The following is a 13,005-nucleotide window of genomic DNA, read 5'->3' as shown; positions in this document are numbered from 1 at the left end:
AGGTTCAGGCACAGTAATAGGGTCTAATAGCTTCAAAATAACTTATGTGTTTCCATTATTTCCAGTTCTTCACAGCGACATTCGGTATAGAAGCTACGTTGAAACTGATAGCAATGAGCCCTAAGTTTTATTTTCAAGAAGGATGGAACATTTTCGACTTCATCATCGTCGCTCTATCGCTTCTGGAATTGGGGTTGGAAGGTGTGCAAGGTCTCTCTGTGTTACGATCATTCAGACTGGTAAATATCCTTCACAAATCTGCTCTCACAAATAGCAGGTAACCAAGAAACTTCTATCGATTTTAGTAACTTTTTAACCTCAAAATCGACAGAGCTTTCCTGTTTCCCTGATTACGCAAAGGTACAAGTTAATAAAGAGTTTCCTCCTTCACAGCTGAGAGTGTTCAAACTGGCAAAATCATGGCCCACGTTGAATCTGCTGATCTCCATCATGGGCAGGACAGTGGGTGCCTTAGGTAACCTGACCTTCGTCTTGTGCATCATCATCTTCATCTTCGCCGTGATGGGCATGCAGCTGTTTGGCAAGAACTACACAGACAACGTGGACCGTTTCCCCGACGGGGATTTACCAAGGTGGAATTTCACTGATTTCATGCACTCATTCATGATCGTTTTCCGTGTACTGTGCGGAGAATGGATCGAGTCTATGTGGGACTGTATGCTTGTGGGCGATGTCTCTTGCATACCGTTCTTCTTGGCCACTGTCGTCATTGGTAATTTGGTTGTAAGTATAGGAAAAGAAGCATCGCGCTTCTAGTCGACAGAAAAGTCCTCTACTCTTCCTACTCCGACTCTCAATTGGTTGGGTGAACTTAAGAGCGTCTCAGAGAGCATTCAAAGCACAAAGTCGATGTCTGAAGATGTCTGACAAGAAGATGTTATGGGCTTCAGCTGTCCCATTTGAATCGAACTCTTTTTGGTGAATCTAAACCAAAAATAATTAGTCATGTTCGAGCCTAATTATTTTTGGTCTAGATTCAGCAAAAAACAGTTTGATTGAAATCGGGCGTTCGAAGTCCGTATCATCTCCTTGTGAGTGTCTTCTGTTAGCTGTAGAGTAGAGACTTTGCTCCACCAGTTGAGGGTGAAAGACGTGACACATAAATGATGGAGAAATTGTGGGGTCAAACAGGTGCTGAATCTCTTCTTGGCCTTGTTGCTGAGCAACTTCGGCTCGTCGAATCTTTCGGCGCCAACCGCGGACAACGAAACGAACAAGATCGCCGAGGCGATCAATCGGATAGCACGTTTCATTGAGTGGATCAAGCGAAATGCCCTTTATGTTGCTAAAATGATGCGAGCTAAACTCACCAATCAGATATCCGATCAGGCGCCAGGTGAGGGACCGTCCAACAGTTGGAAAGAAGGTTTATATCCAATCAGATCGCTTGCTGTGTGCGCTGTGTAGTTCGTGGCACTGTTTTTCAGTTCTGCTTTCGTCACTTTTTGGGAAAACTGTTTTCTTTTCGGTGCCAGTCGACGAACCGGAGAACCTTCCTTTGAAAAAGAAACATTTTTATACCGATTTCTAGGGATATATGCTTCTTTTATTTTCAGTTTTTTTTTCTTGTAAGAAAAAAAACGTTGACTGGCATGTTCAATTTTTTACGCAGACTTTTTGATCAGTTCGCTATTTCTTTTGAAGTAAAGAACTATAATGATGACGAGGGGACACAGATTAATTTTTGCTTCGCTGATTAGCCTGGCAGTTATTCGTTGCTTTATTATTTTGACGTTGGAAAGAGATACTCTGTTGAGAAACTGGAGAACGCTTCGATATTATTGAGTAATATTGAGAATAGATCACTGAGCTTCATGTGGTGCACTTGGATTTGCGAAGAATACTTCAGTTACTTCGCAAATTAATTTTCTAATGGTAGAATAGCTCAGATGTTGCAATAAAATGCAATCCACTGTGTACCACGTGTGATGATTGATAGTACAGAGTGATTATTACACCTGAACACTTCAAGGGATAAATTGAAAATAGGAGATACCAGAACTGAGTCACCTATGGCAGATGGATTTTAAAAGCGACAGAACTCAGAAAAGGAGATTTTAGCTTCAGAATTTATTCTAGAGTCTATTTAGAAAGCTTCTTCGAATCAGAAACTGCTTGTCAATTTTATTAATTTGGTACATAATTTTGTTTTGAACTCACGAATCGATATCTCGTTTTTCCTGAAAAATATTTCTTTCGAAATCCATTCAGTTCTGTCTCTCTAGTATCCAGATTTATTCCTTGAAACCACGAACACTTAAAAATCACCCTGTATTTTTAGTATCGTCGTCTAATATACCAATGAAGTAAAGAACAATTGCATGAGAAATAGTAAGAGCTTAAATGAACGAACAAAATTGATGTTCTTCAACTAAAGATTGTAAAAGTCCACGTCCAGTGAGACAGACTGAGTCAATGGATATATTTTTTGACGAAATTTACTCTGAAAAGGGCGGGTTAGAGATTTTGTATGACTGTGCAGATGGAATTGATCGCGATGGGGACCTAGATCTTGCAGATGGCGAACTCGACGCGTATAGAGATAAAAAGAGTGCCAAGGAGCTAAACCAACTCGAAGTTGCTATTGGAGATGGAATGGAATTTACTATTCATGGTAAGCGTGTCGAGAGAAAAGTGAGCAGGACGTTTCCCGAACACGAAAAAAGAAAATTAAAAAAAAAGAACAATGCTATCCATAAAACATCACCTGATGTAAATAAATGAGACTGATTTTTATTTCTTCAAAGGAGATCTAAAGAATAAATTGAAGAAGGGTAAACTGTGCATGAACAACAGCGTCATCGCCAACTCGATCAACCATCGCGACTACAGATCTGATCACGATTTCATCAATCAGAACGAGGACGACACTATCAGGTTGGAGTCGATTAAAACTCATTCAAGGCACCCGAAGCCCAATAATGTTACTTACATTCTATTTGCCTGGCAGCAACAAGTCGTATGGCAGCCACAAAAACAGGGCATTCAAGGATGAAAGTCACAAAGGCAGCATGGATTCACTGGATGGCGAGGAGAAGAAGGACGCCAGCAAGGAAGATCTGGAACAAAAGAAAGGTGCCTGAGTTTTCCAGAATTTCCTACTCCCCTGTTAATTTAAGTTTGAGAAATTTCATCCTCTGTCTTTAGACCTTGGGGACAAGGGAGAAGACGACGACGTGGGCTTAGAAGATGCTATTATCTACGCAGACGAAGATCCCATCGAATCTAATCGTCCAGCTGACTGTTGTCCAGAGAATTGTTACAAGAGGTTCCCATTTTTAGCTGGCGACAACGACGCTCCGTTCTGGCAGGGTTGGGCGAACTTGAGACTGAAGACCTTCCGACTAATCGAGAACAAGTATTTTGAGACTGCCGTCATTTTGATGATTCTTTTGAGTAGTTTGGCTCTCGTGAGTATCAAACACAGTGACACCTTGGTCTTTCGATGCTCGATCCAAGACACTATTCAGAAATCCCTTGTTCCAGGCCTTGGAAGATGTGCATCTTCAACAACGACCCATTCTACAAGATATCTTATATTACATGGACCGAATATTCACTGTGATTTTCTTCCTCGAAATGTTAATCAAATGGTTGGCCCTCGGCTTCAAAGTGTATTTCACGAACGCTTGGTGTTGGCTTGATTTCATCATCGTCATGGTGAGTCGCAGGAATCCAAAAAAACCTCGTTCTATATTCTATCTGCCACAAGAATGGACCTAATCAAATAGTTACAAGGAAAATATGCAGGATGGTCCACAGGAGTAACACATCAAATATTTCTTTGTGCTAGGAAAATTGTTCTAGATATTTAGATGCTCTCATTAAGTGGACCACCCTGTATAGCACCAAGAAAAATAGAGACCAAGTTCGAAGAAAACCATAAAAAAGTAACCTCTAAGAATAGCTTCGATATAACCTCTACTTCTCAAGGAAGCAAGTCTCAATTTTCTTCGAACTCAGTCAACTACTAGCGTAAACTCTTTGCAAAACTTAATCTAGAAACGCCCCAGTCGAGTTCTGTAATATGAAACCTCCTTCTTGTCTTCCTGATCCCCCTCCACCTCCCAATTGCTCGAAGTCTGTTCGCAAAGCGGGAGCAGCGTGGAAACTTCCAGCGGATACTCTAATACAATCGTCTACGTATAACTATTAATATTAAGGTGGAATCATGTCCGATCTGATGAATGTTTGATGATGATAATAGCTGTCACTGATCAACTTGGGTGCAATCTGGGCAGGCGCTGCCGACATCCCCGCCTTCCGTTCCATGAGAACACTGAGGGCCTTGAGGCCTTTACGAGCGGTCTCACGATGGGAGGGCATGAGAGTAAGTCATCGGTCGACGAGAACTAAAAACCGACAGAAAAGAGCCTGATCCTGCGATATGACGATCTTCCAAGCAAATCTGATGGATTAATGACTTAGAGGAAAGAAATATATATTTCCTAGCTTCGACCTATCTTCTTTTTCAGTTCCTTTACAAGCAAAAGGAAAAGTTTCGATACAAATTCGTATTGAAGACGCTTAGAAAACAGAGGGCACTTGTGACGATAAGTTTGGAATCACTTCCTGTGTTAAAGAATCGAAGGTTCCTTTGCTGAACACAGAAAAATTGTATTGTTTTCCGCTACACTCAGATAAACATGACTATTTTAAATGTTCTCTATGCGTTGATCCGTCATATTTGCCAGAAATGTAAGAAGGAATCTATAAGAGAAAAGATATGAGCAAAGAGCTCTGAGAACAATAGAAACCGAGGGGAAAACTGGTGAAAACGAAAGAGAGTTACAAGAGAGCTCGTAGCCTGTACCATGTGCTTTCGAATGTGCTGAAGGTACACTGACGTCTCTACTTGATGTCTGCACTGATATATCGGAGTTATTGTCGTACTAGCTATTGTCTATGTACGCCTTTACTGACAGTCTCTTGGCACACTGATCGTTGTGCAAAATATAGTGTCTCCATATATATATTATATATACATACTATACATATTATACATATATTACGTGCTTTGTGTGTAATGTACGAACTTCCTTGTGTGTACTACGTCTACGCGTTAATATTATACATATTGTAACATGGTTGAAGGGGACTGTTAATACCTCGACGCAGGATGATTCTATGAGAGCCAGATTAACTCAAGTCTCTTTTTTAGATTCAATTTTGCTCAAAATTTTATTGCTTTAATGCATAATGGGAAGCTATTTAAGGATATTTCATAGTATAAACTATTTTAGATACTATTTTGTGTTAAGGAATTGCTGATTAATTCTTCCTCTTTCCTGAGAAGTAGCAAAAAAGGACTTGGGTTAGGTTTAGGCTCTCAGTTACAGAATTATTACTCAGATTTTTTCAAAAGATTCAATTCAGTAAAAAGTTAGCGATTAGAAGTGCAATAAAAAATTGACAAATTTAAGACTTTCCAAAGCCTGGAACATTTTTTAATCTAAAATCTAGTGAATTTAGGAAACCTAGTCTATCTAATAAAAAAGTAGATACCGCTCTTCACATACAAAAATACATTAAAAAGATTAAATAAATCTCTATCAAAGTTCTACTCCTCTTACTGACAAATTTTTACAGTCTGCTTGTTACTTGCTATGTCTTTTTCCCAAATGTAGCATCTTGCGTCGTGGTAGCAATGATGACCAACATTTTCGTCTGTTTCAGGATGGAGTCATCATGCTCTAACTCGATAATAATTCTTGTCGGGCTCTTCATTGCTCTTGCCTTGTCAAGTGTTCCATGCCCCTGTGCGTATAGTTAATCCTGTCACTAGAAACCAAGCTCTATAGGCTTCAGACGGTTCTCCACTTTCCAATCTATTAGTATATTAATTCTACGCAAATGGGCATCGAGTTATGTACATCTCTGTTCATTGTAAACCGCTACGTGTGCCATGTACCTGTCCTCCAACCCTTGCTCTGGATATCTGTCTGTACCATACCAAAAAAAAAACTGTGTAAATACACTGAGCGAAGAGGAGAAGCTCTCCAGAGATAGGGGACAGTCGGCTGTGAATGTGATACGCTTGGACTAATTAAGATCCTCGCCGATTGAAGAGACTTCGCCAGAAGACACATCGACAGTCAATCTTCCCCTGCTCCCACCACCTTCTCTTCTCTTGATCTCGAGTCTCTGTCCTCGCCCCCTATTCTCGCAACCTCAAGTTGGAAATGACGAAACCGTAGCCTGTGTCTTACCTGTTGCTGTGATTCGCTCTCGTTTCTCGCTCGCAGGTGTCACTCATTAACTTCGTAGCGTCGCTCTGTGGCGCTGGCGGGATCCAAGCCTTCAAAACAATGAGGACCCTAAGGGCCCTAAGGCCACTCAGGGCGATGTCTAGAATGCAGGGGATGAGGGTATGTAGCCCACAGTCTCAGCAGACCTTGCCGATTACTATTCTTCCATCCCATCAGGATTGACATTCTATTTAGAGATCCTTGAACGAATCGACGACCTGAGCTGGGCAGAAGGTAACTGATCAGGCTCCCTAAATGGGCAGAAATTAAAAGGGTACTTTAATCAGGGCACAGAAAACGATGATATAATTAATTCAAGTATTTATGATTGCAGGGACAGGCAGATTGCATAGAGAATTCTGTTTACAGTATTGTCTTCGAAGAAGATTGCTCTTTTTCAGAGACAGAGTTTAAGGCTGTGAAGAAATTCAAAGAAAAATTCGTCTTTCTCTAACTAATCTCTTAGACAATACTGTGTAACGAAATGTTGCCCAATTTTCTCATGGATCTTCGGTTCGTTCAGTCTTCAGTTCAGACTCTCTCGGTGCCGCCGACTCACCTCGCCAATAGATTATCAAACTACTAGATACAAATGCATTGTTGAAGTAAATGACAGTAGCAAGCAAAACGGCGGCACCGTCCTCCTTTCTCCATCGCGAGACTCGACAAAGAGGCCGCCCGAAATTATAGAAATTCCGTCCCTGGTGCTGTAGCATTCGAGAAAAAGAAATTTGGTCCATGGATCAGGAAGAAATTCGAAGCTCTAATGAGACTTCGGCCTCGCGCTGTCGGAGGCTCGATTTCCTTTTTTCTGCACGTGAACATGCATAGGGCGAATCGCGAGAATGCACTTCAGCTTCAAATTGCGAATGTTTAAACGGCACGTAGATCTTGGCCCACGCGAACGACGGTTGCGAAATTGCACATTTTAGAGAATTAAGGTAAATGGACCCATTACGAATACGAATCATGGCAGAATTACCTTCTTGGTATTAAATTGTATTATTATCCTTTGCCTTTAATCTGTGGAATTAGAATTAGCTACACTAATTTATTAGGTCGTCCCAGAAATATCGTCGCTATAGATAACCTCACTTTCAAGGAAATCAGTATTTAGAGTTACACTGATTTCTGGATTTCCTTCATAATCCCCTCTTTATTTCTTGGGGCAGAATTGTGAACTGAAAAGCAGTAAAACTCATGGGATGACCTAATAGAATACTTGAGACACTGTGGCCCCTTGTCTGACCAAGCACTGACTTCTTCTACTTAGAGTCACATTTAAATAGAAGACACATTCAAAAATCTTGGAAAAATTGGAAAATAGATGAATTAATGTCACTTTTTTCCTCCAGGAGGACTGAAATTCTCAATAAAGATTGATTAACATTGAAATTTATTAAGTTGAGATCACTAGACTCTGAAAAAGAGTCTATGGATCAATGGGAACATTTACCTTGGCTAGTGTACTTACAGTTAGGTATTTAGTTTCTCAGAAAACGTGCCTTTTACTCTAAATACTACCAGATACATACAAAGCCCATGGACACACATATCTACATACATATCAGAAAATCTTATCAGAGCCAATTCGAACTATACAGACTAAAATGAAAGCACATAGAGAAAATACAAGGTCGCTGAGATACTGGGCATAGAGTCTCTGTCATGCCCACGCCCTGACACTAATCTTACCCATTGTCTTACAGTAGAAGCCTGCTAATTTCAGCATCCGTAGACGTACCGCCGATTCTCTGCTTCCCTTTAGGGGTTGCTGCATGAATTTGTCGCCCTTGGAGCTGGCACAGCCACTTAGCCTTCACCCAAAAACTCTTTGTTTCGATGTACGCTTGCGCTGATCAGCTTGCCTTTTTTTCTGCATAAGTTCGTTGCATGACTCGTAAGTACCATGTCACGTCGATCAACGATCAAGCTGACTTCTATACTCTGTTCCCTTTTGGAGATTTTCTTTTCTATTTGACTGAGTTTGATCAAAATTCGCGGAGAACGCTACACCAGTGTTTTCTTCTTTTCTTCCTTTGGTTCTTGTTTCATTGAGAGATGCTGGAACCGTTCAGAAATTGAACAGTGAAGGAGTAAGTATGCGAAATTCGCCTCGGTTTATTGTTTGATCGAAAGAAGAAATGTCGAAGAAGTTGTTCGTCGACGTTCTCTTTTTCTACTTTCTGATTTGGTACTGAATTCATAGGACATCGAGGTGAAGAAAATGGGAACCTATCAAACTGAAGAGTGGAGAAGCGTTCCCAAATTCTTCTCTCGATGCTTCCTTTCTCTGTGTTCTTACGAAGAGTCAAAATGAAAAACTGCACATAAGATAATGCGTACACACAGCGTAGCCACATAGAGACTTACATAGGTGCATACAAACGCATACCTAGACGCATAGAAGTACAGAGTCTTTAGATACTTAAGGAACAATCGACTGAATATCTCAACAAATCTTCTCTGCCCTCCAGGTGGTCGTCAATGCTTTGGTCCAGGCCATTCCATCCATCTTCAACGTGCTGCTGGTGTGTCTCATCTTCTGGCTCATCTTTGCCATCATGGGTGTACAGCTTTTCGCAGGAAAGTACTTCAAGGTGAGCGTCCTTAAGAAGATCGTTCAATAAAAATCAAGATTCAGAAGAATTGAAATTAAAGTTTCTTCTCTGAGCTCTGACGAAAAGGAGAAATAAAAAAAATATATTCTTCTCTTCTGTTGCAGTGCGTGGATGCAAACAAAACGACACTGAGCTACGAAATTATTCCCGATCGAAATGCTTGTCTGGCTGAGAACTACACTTGGGAGAACTCTCCAATGAATTTCGACCACGTAGGAAAGGCGTACCTCTGCTTATTCCAAGTGGCCACGTTCAAAGGGTGGATCCAGATCATGAACGACGCTATCGATTCCAGGGAGGTGAGTGTTAGACCTGAACCAATGACTACTGTCTCTATTTCACTGATTCTAGGTTGCTACATTGCTGAACTGTTCTTTCTTTGCAGCTCAACAAGCAACCAATCCGCGAAACGAACATCTACATGTATTTCTATTTTGTATTCTTCATTATATTCGGATCGTTTTTTACCCTTAATCTGTTTATCGGAGTTATCATCGACAACTTCAACGAGCAGAAGAAAAAAGCTGGTGGCTCTCTTGAGATGTTCATGACGGAAGACCAGAAGAAATATTATAACGCCATGAAGAAAATGGGTAGCAAGAAGCCTCTCAAGGCTATTCCGCGTCCGAGAGTAAGTAGGAACATAGAACTCGATTTTTGCGCGATGACTGGGCCATATGGCCCCCAGAGATCTGAAGAACACTGTACCTGAGAGCCAGGCTAAACCAAGTCCATTTTCTTTTAAAGTAAGTTCCATACAACATCTTACTGTTTTTCCTCCATTTTATCCAAAAAAGCTTTCCTAAAAAAATAATAAGGAAGGATTTAGGTTAGGCCGGCCCTCAGGTTCCAGAATATAAGAGAGATTCTAATAGTTGAATGGTGTTACTTGGACTTTTTCAGTGGAGGCCGCAAGCGATAGTGTTCGAAATAGTGACGGACAAAAAGTTCGATATGATAATCATGTTGTTCATCGGGCTGAACATGCTCACGATGACGTTGGACCATTATCAACAGACCCAGACATTCAGCGACGTTCTGGACTATCTAAACATGATATTCATTGTGATATTCACCAGCGAGTGTCTCATGAAGATCTTCGCCCTGCGCTATCACTATTTCAAAGAGCCATGGAACCTCTTTGATTTTGTTGTTGTTATATTGTCAATATTAGGTAATGTAATGTAATGGCTCGTTCAGTCGTATGGCCCACGTGAAACTGAGAGACGTTGATCAGAGCAGAATCCTGTTAGCTTTTAACTTTTACACACGATTCTCTCACATCACATAATTAGGAGCTTAGTGATCAGATTGGAATGAGGACAGTGAGCATGTTGAACTTCCTAGTATTTCTTATTGCACGCTCAATCTTTACTTAAATACAAAAGGCGAACAGGTTCACTGTGTTTCACGTGTGCCGCAACGACTGATCAGCGTCATTACGTTATGTAGCCTTACATTGATGTTGTGTCTTCCTTCCTGTCTTCCTAACCTCCTTGGTGTACCCAAGTGTAAAAGACCTCTTCCTGAATCGGCAGATACAGCGTTATGTTTGGGTGAAGTGAGACCAAAGAGATCCACACTTGTTTTTCTGTAAAATACAAGCTTGATTAATTGATTAATAGCGTAATGGGATTTTATAATGCTGTATCAGGCTAGATTCGTGTATGTTAATCGATGTGAAAAAGAATCTGGTAAGACCGGGTCTGTATAACGAGAACGTCCACCTCAAAATTAGTATTCTATTTTAGAGAGGACTGGGCGATTAGTCATTTTTTTATCTTTCTATTTTCGAATGCCTAAGAATTATATTTCTACATTTTTTTCTTCATACAGCACCGCTACGTGACGCGAAGAACGATAGAGCTTTTTCGAAACATACAAAATTCCAGTGCATGTTTCTCTCTTTCACAGAATTCTTAGAGAGAATTTAGAAGATGCATGTTCCTTCCCCTTTTTTAGATCATAACCTAAACCATGCATCAGAAATTCGACCTGTTACAACAAGAGAGAAGAATTTTATTTCTATAGCATAGTCCTAGCAAAATTATGGAAAAATATACATATAACATTCGCTTACAAGAATCTAGAATGCATAAACTCTTCTACATTTTGAATGAGCCAGATTCTAGAGCAGCCAGAGAAATAGTCATCCAATATTTTTGCAAGAATACTTTCCTGAATAAAACTGCATGATAGAAGAAACATCCATTAACATAGAGAGCACCGTAAAAAGAAACTAGCACACTTTTCTCCTCTAATTCTTATAGAATAGTAAGGAGCTTGAGTATCCTAAAATCCTTTTTGTAACCTCTTCAGGTCTGGTCCTCAGTGACATCATCGAGAAGTATTTCGTCTCACCAACGCTGCTTCGTGTAGTCAGAGTGGCTAAAGTCGGTCGTGTACTTCGTCTCGTGAAAGGTGCCAAGGGTATCCGAACGCTGCTCTTCGCCTTGGCGATGTCGTTGCCAGCTCTTTTCAACATTTGCCTGTTACTGTTTCTGGTGATGTTCATCTTCGCGATCTTTGGGATGTCTTTCTTCATGCACGTCAAAGATAAGAGCGGACTAGACGACGTGTATAACTTCAAGACGTTTGGACAGTCCATGATACTGCTGTTCCAGGTAAAAATAGACTTTAATTAATGAGTCTGTCACTTGGCCTGTAAATTTGGCTTAGTTTTGTCTGGATGTCGAGTAGATGTTCCAGCATCTTATTTAAAACTAGAGCTAGGGCTAGAGTCCCACCTAAAACCAGAGACCTAGACCCAGATTATATACTGGAAATTAGATTAAATACTGGGTCATCTTGTCTAACCAATTTGTAACATTTTAAGATGTCAACATCCGCCGGTTGGGACGGAGTCCTAGACGGCATAATAAACGAAGAAGACTGTCAGGAGCCAAACAACGAGATAGGATACCCAGGTAATTGTGGATCCTCGACGATCGGTATCGCCTACCTTCTCTCGTATCTGGTGATCAGCTTCCTAATCGTCATCAACATGTACATCGCCGTGATTTTGGAGAACTACTCCCAGGCAACAGAGGACGTCCAAGAAGGTCTGACAGACGACGACTACGACATGTACTACGAGATCTGGCAGCAGTTCGACCCAGACGGCACACAGTACATAAGATACGACCAGCTGTCGGACTTCTTGGATGTGTTAGAGCCACCATTGCAGATCCACAAGCCGAACAAGTACAAGATCGTGTCAATGGACATTCCCATATGCAAAGGGGACCTGATGTTCTGCGTGGACATCCTGGATGCTCTAACAAAGGACTTCTTCGCGCGTAAAGGTAATCCGATAGAGGAGACGGCTGAGATCGAGGTACAGAAAAGTCCAGATGAATCTGGCTACGAGCCAGTTTCCTCGACACTGTGGCGCCAGCGCGAGGAGTATTGCGCCCGTCTGATCCAGAACGCCTGGAGAAAGCATAAACAGCAGCGTCTAGGCGGGCCGAGCGAGGAGAGCGACGACGCGGACACCGATCCGCGCGTGAGGCAGACCGCGGTCCTTGTCGAGAGCGACGGCTTCGTGACGAAGAACGGCCACAGAGTGGTGATACACAGTCGATCGCCGAGCGTCACCTCGAGGACCGCGGACGTCTGATCGGCGACGTCGACGCCGCCAGCAACCGCCAGCAGCCTAGCGTCGCCATAGCCACCGACGCCGTCCGTGCGACGATCGCTCCAGCGCCGTCGACGACGACCCAGACGCGTCGATCTCGCACCCCCAGCCGCGCTGACACTGCTCTCTTCGGGAGCACAAGGCCTCATGGACCTCGTGCGTGCGCGCGGGCGCGTTCTCTCTCCATCGACAGCCTTATAGTTGTATAAACATACATTCCTCCAACGAGTTGCCTTTACAATCGACTCTGAACGCCACGATCGTTGGGAGACACGTCGCTAGAGCGAGGACAGGGAGCTTGGACGAACGATAAGGATGAAGACGCGAAGAGGAATCGAAGGACTTGAATAGAAACGGTTGTGCTCAGCCCTCGGGCCGACTTCCCCCAATCAGGGCTCGGGGGCTGACCCTGGCTCAGAGTCCTGCCTTCGATGGACTTCGTCCCCACCTTCCTTACCGTTTTGATTGACGATTCGGC

At 42.1% G+C, this 13,005-nt stretch overlaps 1 protein-coding gene across 16 annotated transcripts in view; it reads left to right on the top strand.

Moving 5' to 3' along the window:
* The window catches only part of Para (sodium voltage-gated channel paralytic), a 34,939-nt gene extending 22,422 nt beyond the window's left edge, over positions 1-12,517 (top strand). For 6 of the 16 annotated variants that reach the window (XM_076382558.1, XM_076382557.1, XM_076382555.1 and 3 more), the window contains 15 exons: positions 66-239; positions 394-744; positions 1,153-1,357; positions 2,504-2,635; positions 2,769-2,898; positions 2,972-3,096; positions 3,169-3,431; positions 3,508-3,681; positions 6,267-6,389; positions 8,747-8,869; positions 8,995-9,189; positions 9,276-9,521; positions 9,794-10,064; positions 11,210-11,514; positions 11,727-12,517. In XM_076382558.1, coding sequence (XP_076238673.1) covers positions 66-239; positions 394-744; positions 1,153-1,357; positions 2,504-2,635; positions 2,769-2,898; positions 2,972-3,096; positions 3,169-3,431; positions 3,508-3,681; positions 6,267-6,389; positions 8,747-8,869; positions 8,995-9,189; positions 9,276-9,521; positions 9,794-10,064; positions 11,210-11,514; positions 11,727-12,509 — 3,600 coding nt within the window. In that variant the 3' untranslated portion in view covers positions 12,510-12,517. Of the gene's footprint in view, positions 1-65; positions 240-393; positions 745-1,152; positions 1,388-2,503; positions 2,636-2,768; positions 2,899-2,971; positions 3,097-3,168; positions 3,432-3,507; positions 3,682-4,228; positions 4,352-6,266; positions 6,390-8,746; positions 8,870-8,994; positions 9,190-9,275; positions 9,522-9,793; positions 10,065-11,209; positions 11,515-11,726 lie in introns of all 16 variants that reach the window. The other 10 variants (XM_076382561.1, XM_076382563.1, XM_076382560.1 and 7 more) reach the window with 4 other exon arrangements.
* Positions 12,518-13,005: the final 488 nt, after the last annotated feature.

This window comes from Calliopsis andreniformis, chromosome 7 (assembly GCF_051401765.1).
Source record: "Calliopsis andreniformis isolate RMS-2024a chromosome 7, iyCalAndr_principal, whole genome shotgun sequence".
Lineage (NCBI taxonomy): Eukaryota > Metazoa > Arthropoda > Insecta > Hymenoptera > Andrenidae > Calliopsis > Calliopsis andreniformis.
This window is presented reverse-complemented; position numbering and strand designations above follow the sequence as displayed.